We start from the raw sequence: 23,234 nt of genomic DNA on the forward strand, positions 1-23,234 counted from the left end.
TGATTGGCCTCCGCCTGTTCTTATGCTCTGACAAGAATGCACAAGCCTTTGTAACTATGACTCAAGCCTACAACAAATACATTTGGCAAAGGTTTACACAGCTCCCTGTGAGGCCCTTTCCATTAACATCATCACCTAAAATGCTCATACCTATAAGTTCAAAGTTCCAGCACCAGCTCAGTGAGTAACACTCTTGCCTCTTGGCCAGAAGGTTATGGATTTAAGCAATCCAAATGCAGTACTGAGGGAGTACCACACTGTTAGAGATGCTACCTCTCAGATCAGAGTTTAAACCAAGGCCCCAGCTATGTTCTAATGTGAACGATTCTATACAATTTAAAAGAAGAGCAGGAAAGTTCTCCCAATAATTATCCCTCAACCAACACCTAAAAACAGATTATCTCATAATTATTCTGTTGCTGTTTGTGGGATCTAATTGTTTGCAAATTGGCTGACAAGTCTCTTACATAACAACACTTTAAAAAGCACTTCATTGGCTGCAATGCCCTTGGGAATTCCTGAGGTTGTGACGTATATATAGGAATGGATGTCTTATCTTTTTACTAGTACAGATTCTCTGGGTGGTTGGCGTTCTCCACGACCAAGAGAGTCAACTTGATGAGGTAACAGAGTATTCTACAGCCACTTGCAATTGGCACCTCATCTATTACATCAAATATTCACAATTTCCTAGGCGACATATTTAACCCTTGGGAAGAGTTGGACTTCAGCTAATGGCTGACCTCTAGCTGAAGGGACTTTGAAGGATGTTCCTTCAGTATTCCATTACACAGATGCCTTCATCCTTCTATTGTAGACTGCAAAACAGACTTAGAACAATGAAGGAACAGTCCCAACCTGTATTTGGCTGGTTCAGACTCATTGAACCAGATTTGTGAGCTCGACTCAAATATTTGCTTCTGGCTTGAGTTCAAGGCAAATAAGAGGAAATGTAGGATCCGGGGATTCGTGTTCAGGTGAAATCTAAACTTTAGCAAATTTCATTGGATGATATCCAAGGTTAAGATCAATCTGAGAGGATACAAGGTCCTAACAGCAGGAAAGGTAAGGTGAGAGATGAGAGCTTGAATATTTTCAGACAAAGTGGCAGAGTGAAAGGAACTATCAATGTGTGTCACACATTGGATCATATAATGTCTGCATTTATAGACAACACAGGTGTGATGTTGCCTTTAACTCATATACTGTCCGATCAGCACTGAGGTGTGAGAATGAAGAAAAGGAAGCTTTTGGTATAAGGGAAGTGGGCAGTGATAAACTACAACAACAACTTGGATTTATATAGCACCTTAAACATAATGAAATGTCCCAAGGTGCTCCATAGGAGCATTATAAAGCAAAGTATAACATTGAACCACATAAGGAGATATCAGGTCAGGTGATCAAAAGCTTGGTCGAGGAGCTAGGCTTTAAGAAGTATCTTAAAGAGGGAAAGCGAGGTGGAGAGCGTGAGCAGCCTAGGGAAGAAATTCCAGAGCTTGGAGCCCAGGGAGTTGAAGGCATGGCCACCAGTTGTAATTGGGAATGCACGAGAGGTCAGAATTAAAGGAGCACAGATATCAAGGAGAGTTGTGGGGTTGGAGGTGATTACAGAGATAGGGACACAGAGATAAGGCACTCATCCCTTCTAGAATTCTCCAGCAGGTTTTGTGTTAGCATATCCTGGGTTCATTTGGACTCGCACATGTTTGAAGAAACTTGATGCAGTGGATTAGAATATTGGTCGTAAACTACAAGGAACTGGGTTTCGGCTCAGGCCTGGCTGATGGAGTGAACGTGTCTGCTCTCTGTTGCTTCAGAAATACTGTCAACAATGATTTTGGGCTACTTCTGGGAGGTACAGGCCTGAGCACAAAACAAACACAACCACAAATACGCCACCTGTCAGCCAATCACAATGGACAGAAAACCATGGCGAGTTCTTCCTCCACATAATTCAACCTGACTGAAAGACGAGAAGTGACAGCAAAATGGAGGAAGAAAGAAGCATTTCTGACACATCTGTGCAATTATTTCATTATTTTCAATCCCACACGGCTCTGAGCTGCCCCATCAAGGCCTCCTGTCAATGTCCAGAAGTCAGCTTATTGCTGGGCTGTCGTCCCAGACTTGTTAACAACTTGGTAACAACTCGCTGACCATGGTCTGGCTCAGGCTCAGACTGGGTCAGTCATCTGACGCGTTCCCTCTGATGCAGGATATGTCCAACCTTGGGAAGTTAGGTCATCTTTCTAACCAGCATGCTTCATTGCTTTACTGCATAACACACAGATTAATGCCAAAGAACCAACCTGAACCTGCTGCTGTTGCAGATGCAACAAGTCCACAGGACTCACTTCTCCATTTGCATCCCCATTCGAACCACCTTCTCGCCCTCCACCATCTGATTGGCTGCTTAAACTACTAACTCCATTTTGATTGGCTGAAGTGCTTCGTATTGCCTCTGATGCAGATTCCACCATCATGGCTTAAAACCTAAAGAGGGATGATTGAAAAAGAGAAAAGATTATTGCTGCAGCTCAATAACACCATGACCTCTGTTTGTAAGCTGAAGAGCTCCAGCTCATTGAATCATAGATGTAGCGCAGAAGGAGGCCATTAAGCCCATCATGTTTGTGCCAACTTTTTGAAAGAGTTAATGACTCCCACTCTGCCTGTTATTGACCCATAGTCCTGCCATGCCTTTCAAATATTTATCCAATTCCATTTTGAAAATTACTATTGATCCTACTTCCACTGTCCTTTCAGGCAGCATGTTCCAGGTCATAAAAACTTGCTTCCTTAAAAAGATTTCCTCATTTCACTAAGATAAAAGCAAAACACTGCGGATGCTGGAAATCTGAAATAAAAACAGAAAATGATGGAAAGACTCAGCAGGTCAGGCAGCATCTGTGGAGAGAGAAACAGAGTTAACATTTCGAGTCCATATGACTCGTCTTCAGAGCTAAAAAGAAGTGGAAATGTGGTGAAATTTATACTGTTTAAGGGAGGGTGGAACAGGTGGAGCTGGATAGAAGGCCAGCGATAGATGGGGACAAAGGAGAGACTGACAATGATGTCATGGACACAAGACAAAGGAGTGTTACTGGTAGTGGTAAAGGCTAAAGAAGGTTTTCATAGTGACAAAAAGGTAAGAAAGCAGAATGTGTTAATAGCAGAACAAGGGTCAGCACTCTGTGAAAGGACAACATGGAACAAGTAACCTTTGGAGGGTTGGGGGGGGTTGGGGGAGGGAGAAGGAGGGGGTGGTGGTTGGGGAAAAAGGGATAAAAAAAGGATAAAAATGGAGAAAACAGTGAATAAATGAATAAAAATAAGTAAATAAAACAAATTTAAATAGGGGTTTTAAAAGAGGTGAGGATGGAGGGGAGAGATCATGGTCTGAAGTTGTTGAACTCAATTTTAAGTCCGGAAGGCTGTAAAGTGCCTAATCGGAAGATGAGGTGCTGTTCCTCCAGTTTGCGTTGGGCTTCACTGGAATATTGTCACAGGCCAAGGACGGACATGTGGGCATGAGAGCAGGGTGGTGTGTTGAAATGGCAAGCGACAGGGAGGTCTGGGTCACACTTGCGGACTGAGCGAAGGTGTTTTGCAAAGTGGTCACCCCAGTCTGCGTTTGGCCTGCCCAATGTAGAGGAGACCTTATTGGGAGCACTGAATACAGTAGACCTTTTATTTGGTGTGGCTATGGGTACCCGCATGGGCCTCAGTTATGCCTATCTCTTTATGGGGTATGTGGAACATTCCTTGTTCTAGTTCTACTCAGGCCCCCTCCCACAAATCCTTTTTCAGTAAATTGATGAATCGATCGGTGCCATTTCATGCTCTCATCTGGACCTGGAAAAATTTATGAATTTTGCTTTCAATTTCCAGCCCTCTATCACCTTCATATAATCCATCTCCAACACTTCCCTTCCCTTCCTTGACCTTTCTGTCCCCATTTCTGGTGATAGACTGTCCAGCATTATTCATTATAAGCCCACTGGCTCCCACAGCTACCTCGACTACACACAGTCCTCACACCCTACTTCCTGTAAGTACTCCATCCCATTCTCTCAGTTCCTTCACCTCTGTCGCATCTGTTCTGATGATGCCACTTTCCAAAGAGGCGTTTCTGACATGTCTTCCTTCTTCCTCAACCGAGGCTTCCCCCCAGCTGTGGTGGACAGGGTCCTCAACCATGTCCGGCCCATCTCCCACGCTTCTGCCCTTACCCCCTCCCTCCCAGAACCATGATAAGATTCCTCTTGTCCTCACTTTTCACCCCACCAGCCTCCATATCCAAAGGGTCATCCTGCGCCATTTCTGCCAACTCCAGCATGATACAACCACCAAACACATCTTCCCCTCATCCCCCGTCAGCATTCCGTAGGGACCATTCCCTCCGTGACACTCTGGTCCACTCCTCCAACCTCATCCCCTTCCCACGGCACCTTCCCATGCAATCGCAGAAGATGCGACACCTGCCCCTTTACCTCCTCCCTCCTCACCGTCAAAGGCCCCAAACACTCCTTTCAGGTGAAGCAGCGCTTCACTTGCACCTCCTTCAATTTAGTCTACTGCATTCGCTGCTCCCAATGCGGTCTCCTCTACATTGGAGAGACCAAACGGAGGCTGGGTGACCGCTTTGCGGAACACCTTGGGTCTGTCTGCAAGCACGACCCAGACCTCCCTGTCGCTTGCCATTTCAACACTCCACCCTGCTCTCATGCCCACATTTCCATCCTTGGCCTGCTGCAATGTTCCAGTGAAACCCAACGCAAACTGGAGGAACAGCACCTCACCTTCCGATTAGGCACTTTACAGCCTTCCAGACTTAACATTGAGTTCAACAACTTCAGACAATGAACTCTCTCCTCCATCTCTACTCCTTTTTAAATCTCTTCTTTAAGTTCTTTTTTGTTGACTGATTTTCATTTTTATTCATTTATTCATTGTTTTATCCCTTTTTATCCCTTTTTCCCAAACACTGCCCCCTCCCCCTACCCCACCCCCAAAGGGCCATCTTGTTCCATGTTGATCTTTCACAGAGTGTTGACTCTTGTTCTGCTATCCACACATTCTGCTTTCTTACCTTTATGACACTATCAGCATCTTCTTTAGCTCTTACCACTACCATCAACACTCCCTTTGTCTTTTGTCCATGACATCTTTGTCAATCTCTCCTTAGCCCCCTGTAGTAATTATCGTTTGTTAAATGTTGGACTTTAAGAATAGCCCTGTGATGTAAGATCACATGATCTGTGTAAACTAATGTGTTAGCAGCACAGGCTACCTCCACAGTCAGTGTAGAGATAGAGATGGAGTTGAAAGCACGCGTGCAGTTGCTGCTGGCTGTATTGTAAACAAACCTAATGTTTCCATTCAGAAAGTTGTCTGCAGATCAACTCTATTACAAATAGGCGACACGGCCACTCAGTAACACCCCCATCTATCGCTGACCTTCTATCCAGCTTTACCTGCTCCACCCCCCTTAAACAGTATAAAATCCATCACAGTTCTACTTCTCTTTAGCTCTGAAGACGAGTCATACTGACTTGAAAAGTTAACTCTGCTTCTCTCTCCACAGATGCTGCCTGACCTGCTGAGTTTTTCCAGCATTTTCTGTTTTTTATTTCCTCATCTCACCTCTGGTTCTTTTGCCAATCACCTGAAATTGGTGTCCTCTGGCCATCAACACTTCTTATTTTATTCATTCATTGGATGTGGGTGTTGGCAAGGCCAGCATTTATTACCCATCCAGTCACAAGAAACCGTTTCTTCCTATTCACTCTATCAAAATCTTCATTATTTTGAACACCTCTGTTCAATCTCCCCTTAACCTTCTCTGCTCTAAGAACAACCCCAGCTTCTCTGGTCTCTCCACATAATTGAAGTCAGCCTTTACTGGCACAATTCTGAGAGATATTTTCCCCACCCTCTCGAAAACTTTGATATGTTGCATTCACCCAAATAGGCCAGAAGCCCCAGCATTCATTCCAGACATGTCCTGCCTTAACTGGTCACCAGCTGGGGCAGCACTTGGCGATGATGTGATTGCCCTGAAAATCAGTGGTCAAGGCAGTATTCTGAGGCCTGGCAATTCTTCAATGACCCCTGACTGTGATGTGCACGTGTTGGGCATGAGCAAGGCCAGAATGAGATGTGCTGTCTCCCTTGGACTGACCATACTGACCCGCCTTGACAGACACACAATGGAAAGCGCGCGATATGGGAAGCTGCAGAGAGGGTTCCATCGGGCTACGCATTAACAGAAACTGCAAGGATCTAAATCTTCAGTGGGATGATGGAAAGGAGTAGGACTGGCAAAGAATTAATTTAAAGTTTAATGAAAGCAGTTTCTATCCACTTTTATATCAGAAATGCCCCCATTATAATGAAATAAACCTTTGCGTTGTTGGAAGCCTTTCTAAATCTTTATGAAGTTCAAACATTGGCGATTCGAGCTCGGTTTGTGGACACCTGATATTGGTGCCCTTTTTTTTTACAGCCCATAATAATCAGAGCAGGTAAAGGTAGAAAGGGAAACTTTCTGTCTGCTCATCAGGAATGCTTCTCAAGGATCATGTAGACTGAACATATAATTTTCCCAGTTGGAGGCTGGTGGTTATTTAATGAAACCTCCAGGATTATGTCTAACCAGAGTTGGCAACCCCAGTGCTGACAAAGACAGGATCTGCTTGAAGCTATTTACAGCTCAGTCTGACCATGATCTCGGGTAGGAGTTAGGAATCATCCCTTATCTCTTTGTTTTTCCTTTCTTCCCATTTCTGCCCCTCCTTTAAAGATGGCGAAAACTCTTCTGAGTGTCATTGTTCCAGCTCTGATTCTTGTTTCTTTTCTCTTATCCTACATCTCCACTAGTCTCAGGTCTCTGGACACTAATCAGTAAAGTGAGCAGTGCCTGCATTTTGCTCCTATCAAAAACTCTGATAACTCGTATAGACCAGGGATTGAACCGAGGACAACTGGACTCAATATTGCTCAGTGTTGTAAGTTGTCGGTTTTACTTTAAGCACAGTGTATATTTGATTATATAACTGGGAAGTTTTCATTTGAATTCAACTAAATATGTAAATATTATTCTGTTTTTTGATGTGCTGGATCTCGCTATGACACACAGAGTCCATTCTGTGTCCAATTTTCATTGACTCAGTTTCAGTACAGGATCAAAGGTGAAAGTGGGATAAAGTTCCCCAATAGCCTTCCTTCCACTTTTACCTGGGTGTGGTTTGAAGTGAAGGTTCATTGTCGAGGGATGGTTTGGTAATTTACAGCTGTGCAGTCCTAGTTTTGTAGCGCGTAAGAAATGTTTCCTTACATTGGTTTCAACACATTACCAGTCATAAATCCAAGAATCCGAGAACTCTTCAACTTTTGAACTTTTCCACCTTTAGAAACTGACAGAGTAATTACTGATGTAAATATGCCCTAGAAGTGAGGAGTGGCTAGTGGTAATTTCCAACAGTCTGATTGTACAGTATGAGTGTAGTTGTTTCACCAGGTTCCTGTCAAGACTCTGGTGTAACACTGCCAATCTCACCAAGCAGTTTGCTATTAAGACAAACCATACCTGGAGGGTTTCACACCATTTGTCAGATATTTAAGTTTAAACGTATCTCCAACTGCTGGGTTTGGTTTTCTGCTGATGTGAAGGGCAAGTACCAATTTGGGCTGGTTGGGTCAAGTGGCCTGTTTCTGGCTTCATAACTTCTATGGTAAACAACCTCTTCACCTTTGTTAATGACTTGTGCGACCTCTTGTACTATCCTTAGATTCTAGCTAATACATGTTTTGTCAGGCTGATTTTATCATTTGGTGAGTTTTTCCCATCGTCCTGGCCAATATTTGTTACTCAACCAACATCACTAAAACAGATTATCTGGTCATTCATCTCTTTGGTATTTCTGGGAGCTTGCTCTGTATGAATTGTCCATCATATTTCTGCATTCAAACAGTGAGTACACTTCAATATTATGTCATTGACCAGTAGGTATCGGCAAAGTGCTTTAGGACATCCTGAGGTTGTGAAAGGTGCTATAGAAATGCAGATTCTTTTGTCACTTCATCTTCTTTTTTTACAATGAATCAGAAGCTGCAATCCTTCAAATCCACATTGCAGATTTTGGAAACAAGGCAGAATTTAAAGTCACACTTTCCTGATCACTTTTGCACTAATGATGTTGTGATGTATTCTTTCCTTTTGGAACTAAAATGCCAGGATTTCAAAATCCCTGCACCACCCTCTCTCCCTCAGGTCATGACAATCCATTGGTGTTGTTTTACAGAGTTCCTATTGAACCGACCAACCAATAACACCACAGTTCATGGTTTGGCCACTTTTGGGAAAACACCTAGCTCATAAGTGTCTTTGAGCTATTCACATTGCTTTCCAGGTTTTAGACCTTTTTAGCCAGCTCGCACAGTATTTCCAAGGGCGCCTGTCTCCTTTACTGCTAAACAGAAAAAAATGGACCTCTTTCTGAAGGTGATTTGCTTCTTCAAAAGAATTCTCTATGTTTCCCTTTCTGTCTCTGCTTTCTCTCTTTGTCTGCATCTCTGCGCCAATTGCTTTCACCCTCCAGCTCCTCTGTCTGTAGCTCTCCTTTGTGCCTGGCCACATGACATCCATTTCTTAACTTCCTCCCTGTTGGCACTGCTTCCAGGACAAGGGTCACCAGGTCACCTGGATCCATATTTCATGTTGTCCAAGAATAGATGATCCCTTTACAATTGATGTAAACTCTTCAATGTCCTTTTAAAATATCCTTACAAACAACCACAGATTCCACAGACATTTTAAAGAAATTACAAATTGTAATTTCCTTACTGTACTGCTTCCAGGTGCAAAGATCACCACATCAAAAACTGCATGAAATAAGGAACTGTGATTGGAAGTGGCACAGTGAGATCATTGCTAACTGACCGTCAGTGGTGTGGCGTGGCAGGTACTGGACTGACCTTTGGGGCAAGGGTTCACAACCTGAGCTGGATACAGTCCTGGAAGTTTTTTGATCGAAGATTGGCTAGCTAACAGGAAGCAGAGGGTAAGCATAATTGGGTCAGTTTCTGGTTGGCAGGGTGTACTGAGTGGTGTGCCACAGGGATCAGTGCCGGGGCCTCAACTGTTCATAAATTATATAAATGACTTGAACAAAGGGGCCAAAGGTATGGTTGCTAAATTTGCTGATGACACAAAGGTAGGTAAGAAATTAAGGTGTGAAGAGGACATAAGGAGGCTACAAAGGGATGTAGATAGATTAAGTGAGTGGCCAAAGATTTGGGAAATAGAGTAGAGTGTGGGGAAATGCGAAAGTTTCCATTTTGGCAGGAAAACGAAAAGAGAAGCTTATGATCTAAATGGTGAGAGATTGCAGAGCTCGGAGATTCAGAGGGATCTGGGTGTCCTAGTGCATGAATCTTAAAAGGTTAGTATGCAGGTACAGCAGGTAATTAGAAAAGCTAATACAATGTTATAATTTATTGTGAGGGGAACTGATTACAACAGTAGGGAGGTTATGCTTCAGTTGTACAGGGGATTGGTGAGACCATATTTTATTTTTATTTATTTATTCATGGGATGTGGACTTTGCTGGCTGGGCCAGCATTTATTGCCCATCCCTAATTGCCCTTGAGAAGGTGGTGGTGAGCTGCCTTCTTGAACCGCTGCAGTCCATGCGGTGTAGGTACACCCACAGTGCTGTTAGGGAGGGAGTTCCAGGATTTTGACCCAGCGACAGTGAAGGAACAGCAATATATTTCCAAGTCAGGATGGTGAATGACTTGGACGGGAACTTCCAGATGGTGGTGTTCCCATCTATCTGTTGTCCTTGTCCTTCTAGATGGTAGTGATCGTGGGTTTGGATGGTGCTGCTTCAGGAGCCTTGGTGAATTCCTGCAGTGCATCTTGTAGATGGTACACACTGCTGCTACTGTGCACCAGTGGTGGAGGGAGTGAATGTTTGTGGATGGGGTGTCAATCAAGCAGGCTGCTTTGTCCTGGATGGTGTCAAGCTTCTTGAGTGTTGTGGGAGCCGCACTCATCCAGACAAGTGGGGAGCATTCCATCACACTCCTGACTTGTGCCTTGTAGATGGTGGACAGGTTTTGGGGAGTCAGGAGGTGAATTACTCATCGCATGATTCCTAGCCTCTGAGCTGCTCTTGTAGCCACAGTATTTATATGGCTAGTCCAGTTCACTTTCTGGTCAATGGTAACCCCATCTGGAGTACCGTGTACAGTATTGGTCTCCTTAAGGGAGGATGTAAGTGCATTGGAAGCAGTTCAAAGAAGGTTTATTAAGCTAATACCTGGAATGGGCAAGTTGTCTTATGAGGGAAGGTTGGACAGACTAGGCTTGTATTGTTGGAGTTTAGAAGAGTAAGAAGTGACTTGATTGAAACAGGTAAGAGGGATCTTGACAGGGTAAATGTGGATGGGGATTCCTCATGTGGGGGAATCTAGAACTAGGGGTCAATGTTTAAAAGTAAGGGGTTGCCCATTTAAGGCAGAGATGATAAATTTTTCTCTCGGGTGGAACTCTCTTCCTCAAAAAGTCGTGCAAGCAGAGTCTTGGAATATTTTTAAGGTAAAGCAAGATAGATTCTTGATAAGCAATGGGGTGGAAAGTTATTGGGGTAGCTGGGAATGTGGGGTTGAGGTTACAGTCTGATCAGCCATGATCATATTGAATGTCAGACCAGGCTCGGGGGGCCGAGTGGCCTACTCCTGCTCCTAATTCGTATCTTTGAATGTTTGTACGTATGATGTGATCTCCTCCCTCCAACTAATCCACACCCAGAGCCCGATATTCATCTCCTGAGACAGAAAAATAGAATAGTACAACATAATGGAGGCCATTCAGCCCATTGTGTCAGCTCTTTGAAAGAACTATCCCATTCATCCCATGTCCCAGAACTGTCACTCCCTGCCAAGTGTTTACACAATTCTTTTTTCAAGTTAACACTGTACCTGATTCTGTCACCATTTCAGACATTGCAGATCACAACTCGCTGCATAAAAAGTTGTTTCTTTATCAGATCCCTAGCTCTTTTGCAAATTAACTTAAATTTGAAAATGTTTTCTAATTACGTAGACTGTTCCGTACACACAGCTCTCTCTGCGTACCACACTATTTAGTACACACAGCTCTCTCTGCGTACTACACTATTTAGTACAGGCAGCTGTCACTGTGTAACACACTGTTCAGTACACACAGCTCTCCTTCTGTAACACACTGTTCGGTATGCACAGTTCTCTATGTGTAACACACTATTCAGGACACACAGCTCTCTCTGTGTGTCAGGCTGTTCAGGACACACAGCTCTCAGTGTGTAGCACACTGTTGAGTACACACAGCTCTCCCTGTGTAACACACAGCTCAGTACACGCAGCTCTCTCTCTGCATATCACACAGTGTTTAGTACAGGCAGCTCTCTCTGCCTAACTCGCTGTTCAGTACACACAGCTCTCTCTGTAACACATTGTTCAGTACAGACAGCTCTATCTGTGTAACACACTGATCAGAACACACAGCTCCCTCTGTGTAAAAATTCTTTACAGCACACACAGCTCTTCCTATGTACATTTTCAATAAAAACAGCTTGCCCTGTGCAACACTTCAATCAGTACATGCAGCTCAGTATACATAGCTCTCTCTGCTTACCACACCGTTTAGTACTGGCAGCTCTCTCTGTGTAACTCACTGTTCAGTAAACACCGCTCTCTTTGTTACACAATGTTGAGTAAAGACAGCTCTCTCTGTGTAATACATAGTTCAGTACATAAAGCTCTCCCTGTCTAACACAATATTAAGTATGCAGAGCTCGCCCTGTGTAACGAGCTGCTCAGTAGACACAGTTCTCCCTGCATAGTACACTGTTCAGTACACACAGCTCTCCCCCTGTAACACTGTTCAATATACACAGATCTCTCTGTGTTACACACTATTCATTACAAACAGCTCTCCCTGTGCAACACTCTTTTCAGAACACACAGCGCGGTCTATGTAACACACTGTTCAGTACATACAGCTCTCTCTGTGTAAAACAATGTTCTGTGCACCATTCAGTACACACAGATTTCTTTGGGTAATAAAATTGTCAGTACACACAGCTCTCTCTGTGTAACACACTGTTCAGTGCACACAGTTCTCTCTGTGTAACACACAGCTCAGTACACACAGCTCTCTCTGCATAACACGCTTTTGAGTATACACAACTCTCCCTGTGTAACACACTGTTCAATACACGCAGCTCTCCCTCTGTAACACACTGTTCGGTACACACGGCTCTCTGTGTGTAACAGACTGCTCAGTACACGCAGCTCTCCCTCTGTAACACACTGTTCAGTACGCATGGCTCTCTATGTGTAACAAGCTGATCAGTACACACAGCTCCCCCTGTGAAACACACAGCTCAGTACACACAGATATCTTTGCGTACCACACTGTTTAGTACTGGCAGCTCTCTCTGTGTAACTTACTGTTCAGTAAACACAGCTCTCTTCCTAACACAATGTTGAGTACAGACAGCTCTCTCTGTGTAATACATAGTTCAGTAGCTACCGCTCTCCCTGTCTAACACAATATTAAGTACGCACAGCTCTCCCTGTGTAACAAGCTGCTCAGTACACACAGTTCTCCCTGCATAGCACACTATTCAGTACACATAGCTCTCCCCCTGTAACACTGTTCAATATACACAGATCTCTGTGTTACACACTGTTCAGTACACACAGCTCTCCCTGTGTAACACACAGTTCAATACAAACAGCTCTCCCTGTGCAACACCCTTTTTAGTACACACAGCTCTATCTGTGTAACACACAGTTCAGTACATACAGTACTCTCTGTATAAAATACTTCTGGATGAACACACCCCTCTCTATGTAGCACACAGTTCAATACACACAGTTCTCTCAGTGTAACACACTGTTCTGTACAGACAGCTCCCTATGAAAAACATTGCTCAGTACACATAGATCTCTCTGGGTAATAAAGTTTTCAGTACACACAGCTGTCTCTGTATAATACACTGTTCAGTGTACACAGCTCTCTCTGTGTAACTCGCTTTTGCGTACACCCAGCTCTCTCAGTCCACACAGCTGTCCCTGTCCCTGTGTACCACACTGTTCAGTACACACAGCACTATCTGTGTAGCACACCGTTCAGTACACACAGCTCTTTCACTGTAACACATTGTTCAGTTTACACAGCGATCCTATGTAGCACACTGTTCAGTTCACACAGATCTCTGTGTAACACACTATTTAGTACACAAAGCTGTCCCTGTGTAACACGTTGTTCAGTACACACAGCTCTCTACCTGTGTAATGCACTGTTCAGTACACACAGCTCTGATTAATACACTAATCAGTACACACAGCTCCTACTGTGTAACACACTGTCCAGTACACAAAGCTCTCCCTGTGTAACAGAAAGTTCAGTAGACAAAGCAGTCCCTGTGTAACACTGTTCAGCACACACAGCTCTCTCCTGTAATACTGTTCAGTACACCCAGATCTCTCTGTGGAGCACACTGTTCAGTACACACAGCTCTCCCTGTCCAACACACGGTTCAGTACACACAGCTTTCTCTGTGGAGCACACTGTTCAGGACACACAGCTCTCACTGTGTATCACACTGCTCGGTACACACAGCTTTCCTTGTATAACATGCTGTTCATTACACACAAGGGACAGCTAAGTACACACAGTTCTCTGAGTGACACATGGTTCAGTACGCACAGCTCACTGTGTAACACTCTGTTCAGTACACACAGCTCTCCCTGTCTAACACAATGTTCAGTACACAAAGCTTTCCCTGTGCATCACACTGTTCAGTACACAGAGCTGTCTCTGTGTAACACACTGTCCGGTACACACAGCTTTCTCTGTGGAGCACACTGTTTAGTACACACAGCTTTCCCTGTATAACATGCTGTTCATTACACACAGCTCTCTCTGTGGAGCACACTGTTCAGTACACACAGCTTTCCCTGTATAACATGCTGTTCATTATACACAGCTCTCTCTGTGGAGCACACTGTTCAGTACACACAGCTTTCTGTGTAACACACTGTTCAGTACAGTCAGCTGTATTGTGTAACACAGTGTTCAGTACACACAGCTCTCTCTGTTTAACACTGTTCAGTACACACAGCTATCTGTGTAATACACTGGTCAGCACAGACAGCTGTATTGTGTAATACACTGTTCAGTACACAGAGCTCTTTCTGTGTAGCACGCTGTTCAGTACACGCAGATCTCTCTGTGTAACACACTATTCAGAACACAAAGTTGTCCCTGTGTAACATGTTGTTCAGTACACACAGCTCTCCCTGTGTAACACACTGTTCAGTACAGATAGCTTTATCTGTGTAACACTGTTCAGCACACACATCTCTCTCAGTGTAACACATCGTTCAGTACACACTGATCTCTCGGAGTAATAAACGTTTCAGTACACATGGCTCGCTCTGTGTAACACGCTGTTCAGTACACACAGCTGTCTGAATAACACACTGTTTCCTTAAACGCAGCTCTCTCTGTGAAACACCCCATTCAGAACACACAGCACTCTCTATAATACACTGTTCAGTACAAACAGCTCTCTCTGTGTAACACATTGTTCAGTACACACAGCAATCTGTGTAACACACTGTTCAGTACACACAGCAATCTGTGTAACACACTGTTCAGTACACACAGCAATCTGTGTAACACACTGTTCAGTACACACAGCAATCTGTGTAACACACTGTTCAGTACACACAGCTCTCTCTGACCAACACAATGTTCAGTATACAAAGCTTTCCCTGTGTAACACATTGTTCAGTACACACAGCTCTCTCTATAACACACTGTTGAGTACACACAGCTCTCTCAGTGTAACACACTGTTCATTATACACAGCGATCCTGTGTAGCACATTGTTCAGTACACACACATCTCTCTGTGTAACACACTAGTCAGAACACAAAGCTGTCCCTATGTAACATGTTGTTCAGTACACACAGCTCTCTCTGACCAACACAATGTTCAGTATACAAAGCTTTCCCTGTGTAACACACTGTTCAGTACACACAGCTGGCTCTGTGGAAGACACTGTTCAGTACACAAAGCTCTCCATTAGTACCAGACTTCTCAGTACAAGCAGCTCTCCCTGTGTAACACACTGTTCAGTACACACAGCTCTCTCTGAAGAAAACAGTGTTCATTACACACAGCTCTTTCTGTGGAACACACGGTTCAGTACACACAGCTCTTGCTGTGTAACAAACTATTCAGCGCACACATCTATCTCTGTGTACCACATGTTTCAATACACAGGCCTCTCTCTCTCTGTTACACACTGTTCACTACACACAGCTCTAACTGTGTAATGCACTGTTCAGTACACACAGCTCTCTCTGTGTATCACACAGTTAGGTGCACCTCTCTCACTGTAAAACACTGATCACTATAAATAGCTCCCGCTGTGTAATCCACTGTTCAGAACACACAACGCTCTCAGTGGAATACACTGTTCAGTACACACCGCTCTCTCCCTGTAACACACTTTTCAGTACACACAACTCTGTGTGATAAACTGTTCAGTATTTACATCTCTCTCTGTGTGACACTCTGTTCAATACAACCGGCTCCATATGTGTAACACAGTTTTCAGTACAAAATGTTCTCTCTGTGTAACACACATTTCATTGCACAGAGCTCTCTCTCTCTGTTACACACTATTCAGTACACACAGCTCTATCTGTGCTACACAATGTTGTGGATACAGAGCTCTCTTTGTGTAACACGCTGTTCAGTACACACGGCTCTCCATGTAACGCACTGTTGAGTACGCATATCTCTCCCTGTGTACCACGCTGTTCAGTACAGGCAGCTCTCTCTGTGTAACACACTCTCCAGTTCACAGAGCTCTCTGTGCAACACACTGTTCTGTACACACATCTCTCCCCGTGTAACGAGCTGTTTAGTGCACACATTTCTCCCTGCGTAACACATTCTTCAGTACACACAGCTCTCTCTGTGTAACACACTGTTCAGTGCACACAGCTCTCCCTGTGTAACACCCAATTCAGTACACACAGCCCTGTCTGTTTAACACACTGTTCTGTCCACACAGCTCTCTTTGTGTCACACACTGTTCAGTACACACAACTCTCTCTGTTTCACACATGGTTTAGTGCACAGAGCTTTCTCTCTGTTACACACTGTTCAGTACACACAGCTCTAACTGTGCAACACAATGCTGTGTACACAGAGCTCTTGTTGTGTAACACACTGTTCAGTACACACAGCTCTCCGTGTAACACACTGTTGAGTACGCACTTCTCTCCCTGTGTACCATGCTGTTTTGTACACACAGCTCCCTCTGTGTAACACACTGTTCAGTACAGACATCTCTCCCTGTGTAACACTCTATTCAGTACACACAGCCCTGTATATTTAACACACAGTTCCGTTCGCACAGCTCTCTTTATGTTACGCACTGTTCAGTACACACAGCTCTCCACATGTAACACATTCTTCAGTACACACAGTTCTCTCTGTGGAACACACTGTGCAATACACACAACTCTCCCTGTGTAATTCACTATTCATTACACACAGCTCTCTCTCTGTAACACACTTATCAGTACACACAGCTTTCTCCGTGTTACACACTGTTCAGTACACACAGCACTCTGTGTAACACACTGTTCAGTTCACACCGCCCCCTCTGTGGAACACACTGTGCAATATACACAACTCTCTCTGTGGAACACAGTGTGCAATACGCACAACTCTTCCTGTGTAATTCACTATTCATTACACACAGCTTTGCTGTGTAACACACTGTTCAGTGCACACAGCTCTTCCCGTGTAACACAAAGTTCAGTACTCACAGCTCTCCTTGTGTAACACACTGTCCAGTACACACAGCTGTCCGTGTAACATGCTATTCAGTACACGCATCTCTCCCTGTATACCCACACTGCTCAGTACACGCATCCTTCCCTGTATACCCACACTGTTCAGCATACACAGCTCTCTCTGTGCAACATACTGTTCAATGTACACAGCTCTCCCTGTGTAACACGCAGCTCAGTGCACACAGCTTTCACTGTGTACCATACTGTTCAGCACACAGAACTCTCAGTGTGTAACACACTGTTCAGTACACACAGCTCTCCCTCTGTAAGATACTGTTCGGTACACACAGCTCTCTCTGCCTAACACATTGTTCAGTACACACAGCTCTCCCTCTGTAAGATACTGTTTGGTACACACAGCTCTCTATGCATAACAGACTGTTCAGTACACACAGCTGTCTTTGTGGAACACACTGTTTAATAAACACGGCTCTCTCTGTATAAAACACTGTTCAGTACACACATCTCTCCCTATGTACCACACTGTTCAATACACACAGCTTTCTGTGTACCACACTGTTCAGTACAGACAGCTCTCTCTGTGCAACATGCTGTTCATGCACACAGCTCTCCCTATGTACCACACTGTTCAATACACACAGTTTTCTCTGTGTACCACATTGTTCAGTACAGAGGGGAGGTAATGGCGTAGTGGTATTGTCACTGGACTAGTCATCCAGAGACCCGGGGTAATGATCTGGAGACCCGGGTTCAAATCTTGCCACCATGGCAGATGTTTCAATAAAAATTTGGAATTAAAAGTCTAATGATGATCATGAAACCATTGTCGATTGTTGTAAAAACTCATCTGTCGTCCTTACCTGGTCTGGCCTACATCAGACACACCGCAATGTGGTTGATTCATAATCAAATGGCCTAGTGAGCCACTGAGTTGTAACAAACCACTACAAAGACACAAAAGGAATGAGACCGGATGGACTACCTTTCATTGACCGAGGCACCGGAAACGACAATGGCAATCTCAGCCCTGTCGATCCTGCAAATTTCTCCTTAGTAGCATTTGGGGGCTAGAGCCAAACTTGGGAGAGCTGTCCCACAGACTAGTCAAGCAGCAGCCTGACATTGTTGTCCTCATGGAATCATACCTTACAGATAATGTTCCAGACATCACCATCCCTGGGTATGTCCGGTCCTGCTGACAGCACAGAGGGGGCGACACAGGAGGGACCCTTGGAGTCCTCAACATTGACTCCAGACACCATGAAGTCTCATGGCATCAGGTCAAACACGGGCAAGGAAACCTCCTGCTGATTGCCACGTACCGCCCTCCCTCAGCTGATGTACCAGTGCTCCTCCATGCTGAACATCACTTGGAGGAAACACTGAGGGTGATAAGGGCGCAGAATGTACTCTGGGTGGGGGACTTCAATGTCCGTCATCAAGAGTGACTTGGTAGCACCACTATTGACTGAGTCTTAAAGGACATAGCTGCTAGACTGGGTCTGCGGCAGGTGGTGAGGGAACCAACAAGAGGGAAAAACATACTTGACCTCGTCCTCACCAACCTGCCTGCCGCAGATGCATCTGTCCATGACAATATCGGTAGGAGTGACCACCGCAGAGTCCTTAGAGACAAAGTCCTGCCTTCACATTGAAGATACCCTCCATGTGTTGCACTACCACCGTGCTAAATGGGATAGATTTCAAACAGATCTGGCAACTCAAGACTGAGCATCCATGAGGCACTGTGGGCCATCAGCAGCAGCAGAATTATACTAGAACACAATCTGTAACCTCATGGCCTGGCATATCCCCAACTCTACCATTACCATCAAGCCAGGGGAAAAACCCTGGTTCAATGAAGAGTGCAGGAGGGCATGCCAGCAGCAGCACCAGGCACACCTAAAAATGAGGTGTCAACCTGGTGAAGCTATAACACAGGACTACTTACGTGCTGAACAGCATAAGCAGCAAGTGATAGACAGAGCTAAGTGATCCCACAACCAATGGATCAGATCTAAGCTCTGCAGTCCTGCCACATCCAGTTGCGAATGGTGGTGGAAAATGAAACAACTTACTGGAGGAGGAGGTTCCACAAATATCCCCATCCTCAATGATGGGGGAGCCCAGCACATCAGTGCAAAAGATAAGGCTGAAGCGTTTGCTACAATCTTCAGCCAGAAGTGGCGAGTGGATGATCCATCTCGGACTCCTCTGGAGGTTCCCAGCATCACAGATGCCAGTCTTCAGTCAATTGGATTCACTCCACGTGATATCAAGAAATGGGCTGAAGGCACTGGATACTGCAAAGGCTATGGGCCCTGACAATATTCTGGCAATAGTACTGAAGACTTGTGTTCCAGAACTTGCCACACCTCTAGCCAAGCTGTTCCGGTACAACAACAATACTGGCATCTATCCGGCTGTGTGGAAAATTGCGCAGGTATGTCCTGTACGCAAAAAGAACAAATCCAATCCAGCCAATTACCGCCCCATCAGTCTACTCTCGATCATCAGTAAAGTAATGGAAGGGGTATTCAACAGTGCTATTAAGCGGCACTTGCTTAGCAATAATCTGCTCACTGATGCCCAGTTTGGGTTCCACCAGGGCCACTCAGCTCCTGACCTCATTACAACCTTGGTTCAAACATGGACAAAAGAGCTGAACTCCTGAGGTGAGATGAGAGTGACTGCCCTTGACATCAAGGCAGCATTTGACAGAGTGTGGCATCAAGGAGCCCTAGCAAAACTGGAGTCAATGGGAATCAGGGGGAAAACTCTCTACTGGTTGGAGTCATACCTAGCACAAAGGAAGATGCTTGTGGTTGTTGGAGGTCAATCATCTCAGTTCCAGGACATCACAACAGGAGTTCCTCAGGGTAGTGTCCTAGGCCCAACCATCTTCAGCTGCTTCATCAATGCCCTTCCTTCCATCATAAGGTCAGAAGTGGGGATGTTCGCTGATGATTGCACAATGTTCAGCACCATTCGTGACTCCTTAGATACTGAAGCAGTCCATGTCCAAATGCAGCAAGACTTGGGCAATATCCAGGCTTGGGCAGACAAGTGGCAAGTAACATTCGCACCAGACAAAGTGCCCGGCAATGACCATCTCCAACAAGAGAGAATTCAACGAACACCTTTGATGTTCAATGGCGTTACCATCACTGAATCCCCCACTATCAACATCCTGGGGGTTACCACTGACCAGAAACTGAACTGGAGTAGCCATATCAATGCTGTGGCTACAAGAGCAGCTCAGAGGCTAGGAATCGTGTGACGAGTAACCCACCTCCTGACTCCCCAAAGCCTGTCCACCATGTACAAGGCATAAGTCAGGAGTGTGATGGAATACTCACCACTTGCCTGAATGAGTGCAACTCCAACAACACTGAAGAAGCTGGACACTATCCAGGACAAAGCAGCCCGCTTGATTGGCACCACATCCACAAATATTCACTCCCTCCACCACCGACGCACAGTAGCAGCAGTGTGTACCATCTACAAGATGCACTGCAGCAATTCACCGAGGCTCCTTAGACAGCACCTTCCAAACCCACGACCACTACCACCGAGAAGGACAAGGGCAGCAGATAGATAAGAACACGACCACCTGGAAATTCCCCTCCAAGTCACTCACCATCCTGACTAGAAAATATATCGCCGTTCCTTCACTGTCACTGGGTCAAAATCCTGGAAGTCCCTTCCTAACAGCACTGTGGGTGTACCTACAACACATGGACTGCAGCGGTTCAAGAAGGCAGCTCACCACCACCTTCTCAAGGGCAACTAGGGATGGGTAATAAATGCTGGCACAGCCAGTGAAGCCCACATCCCGTGAATGAATTAAAAAATACAGCTTGCAGTGTGTAACACGCTCTTGAGTACACACAGCTCTCCCTGTGTAACACACTGTCCAGTACACACAGCTCTCTCTGTGTAACACACTGTTCAGTACAAAGAGCTCGCCCCGTGTACGACAGTTCAGTATGCACTGCTCTCCCTGTCTACCACACTGTTCAGTACACACAACTCTGCCTGTAAAAGACGCTACTCAGTATACACACATCTCTCCATGTGTACCATGCTGCTCAGCACACAGCTTCCCCTGTGAAACACTATGCTCAGAGCACACTGCTCTTTCTGTGTATGACATAGATCAGTACAAATTGATCTCCTTGTGTAACACACTGTTCAGTACACACAGCTCTCAATGTGTAACACGCTGTAAAGTACACCCAATTCTCTCTGTGGAACACACTGTTCAGTCCACACAGCTCTATCTGTGTAACACACAATTCAGTACACACAGCATTCTTTGTGACATGCTATTCAGTGTACACAGCTCTCAATGTGTACGATGCTGCTCAGTACACAGAGCTTTCTCTGTGTAACACACTGTTCAGTACACCCAGTTCTCCCTATGTGATGAGCTGTTTAGTTCACACAGATATCCCTGTGTAACACACTGTTCAGTATACACAGCTCTCCCCTTTTAACACACTGTTCAGTACACAAAGCTCTCCCTATGTAATGCGCTATTCAATACACACAGCTCTCTCTGTGTAATACATTACTCAGTACAAAGCTCTCTCTGTTAACAAACTGTTCAGTACACACAGCTCTTTCTGTATTACACGGTTCAGTTCACACGACACCCCCTTTCTAACACTCTATTCAGTACACACAGCTCTCTCTGTGTAGCAAACTGTTCGGTACGCACAGCACTCTCTGTGTAACACACTGTTCGGTACGCCCAGTGCTCCTTGTGTGATGAGCTGTTCAGTACACACAGATATTCCTGCGTAACACACTGTTCAGTATAAACAGCTCTCTCCATGTTACACACTGTTCAGTACACACAGCTCTGCCTGTGTAATGCACTGTTCAGTACACACAGCTCTCTCTGTGTAACACGCTGTTCTGTACACACAGCTCTCTCTGTGTAACACGCTGTTCAGTATGCACAGTGCTCTCTATGTAATGAGCTGTTCAGTACACCCAGTCCTCCATGTGTGACGAGCTGTTCAGTACACACAGATATCCCCGCGTAACACACTGTTCAGTATACAAAGCTCCCCCTATGTAACACGCTGTTCAATGCACACAGCTCTCTCTATACAATAAACTATTCAGTACACACAGCTCGCTCTATGTAACAAACTTTTCAGTACACACAGCTCTCCCTGTGTAACACAATGTTCCGTACACACACATCTCTCTGTGTAACACTCTGTTTAGTACAAAAAGCTTTCTCTGTGTAACACGCTGTTCAGTACACACTGCTCTCCCTGTGCAACACTGTTCAGTGCATATATATCTCTCTGTATAACACACTGTTCAGTACACTTAGCTCTCCCTGTGTAGTAAATTGTTCAGTACATACAGCTCTCTCTGTGTAACACACTGTTCAGTACGCACAGTGCTCTCTGTGTGATGAGCTGTTCAGTACACACGGATATCCCCGCGTAACACACTGTTCAGTATACACAGTTTGCCCCTTTTAACACACAATACACAAAGCTCTCCCTATGTAAAACATTGTTAAATGCACACAGCTCTCTCTATGTAACAAACTATTCTGTACACACAGCTCTCCCTGTGTACCACAATGTTCAGTACACATGGCTCTCCCTTTGTAACACACTGTTCAATACATATATCTCCCTGTGTTACACACTGTTCAGTACACACAGCTCTCCCTGTGTAACACTCTATGCAGTACACAAGTTCTCCCCCTATAACACTGCTCAGTACAGACAATTCTCCCTGAGTAACACACTGTTCAGTACACACAGCTCTCCCTGTATAATGCGCTATTCAGTACACATAGTTCTCCCCCTATAACACTATTCAGTACACACAACTCTCTCTGTGTAACACAATGTTCAGTATGGTCAGCACTCGGTGTGTAACACGCTCTTGAGTACATACAGCTCTCCCTGTGTGACGAGCTATTCAGTACACACGGATATCCCTGCGTAACACACTGTTCAGTATACACAGCTCACCCCTTTTAACACACAATGCACAAAGCTCTCCCTATGTAACAGATTGTTAAATGCACACAGCTCTCTCTATGTAACAAACTATTCTGTACACACAGCTCTCCCTGTGTAACATAATGTTCCGTACACACAGCTCTCACTCTGTAACACGCTGTTCAGTACAGACAACTCTCCCTGTGTAACACACAGCTTAGTACACACAGCTCTCTTTGTGTATCACATTGTTCAGAACAAACAGCTCTCCCTGTGTAATGCACTGTTCATTACTCAAAGATCTCCCCCTCCAACACTGTTCAGTACACACAGCTCTCTCTGTGTAACACA

At 44.9% G+C, this 23,234-nt stretch overlaps 1 protein-coding gene across 2 annotated transcripts in view; it reads right to left on the reverse strand.

Annotated features, from left to right (window-relative positions):
- foxp4 (forkhead box P4) overlaps window positions 1-23,234 on the reverse strand; it is a 438,498-nt gene that overhangs the window by 336,821 nt on the left and 78,443 nt on the right. For both annotated transcript variants that reach the window (XM_078546502.1, XM_078546501.1), the window contains exon 2: window positions 2,313-2,496. In XM_078546502.1, coding sequence (XP_078402628.1) covers window positions 2,313-2,486 — 174 coding nt within the window. In that variant the 5' untranslated portion in view covers window positions 2,487-2,496. The remainder of the gene's footprint in view (window positions 1-2,312; window positions 2,497-23,234) is intronic.

The sequence above is a fragment of the Cetorhinus maximus genome, chromosome 8 (genome assembly GCF_964194155.1).
Source record: "Cetorhinus maximus chromosome 8, sCetMax3.hap1.1, whole genome shotgun sequence".
NCBI classification, from domain to species: domain Eukaryota; kingdom Metazoa; phylum Chordata; class Chondrichthyes; order Lamniformes; family Cetorhinidae; genus Cetorhinus; species Cetorhinus maximus.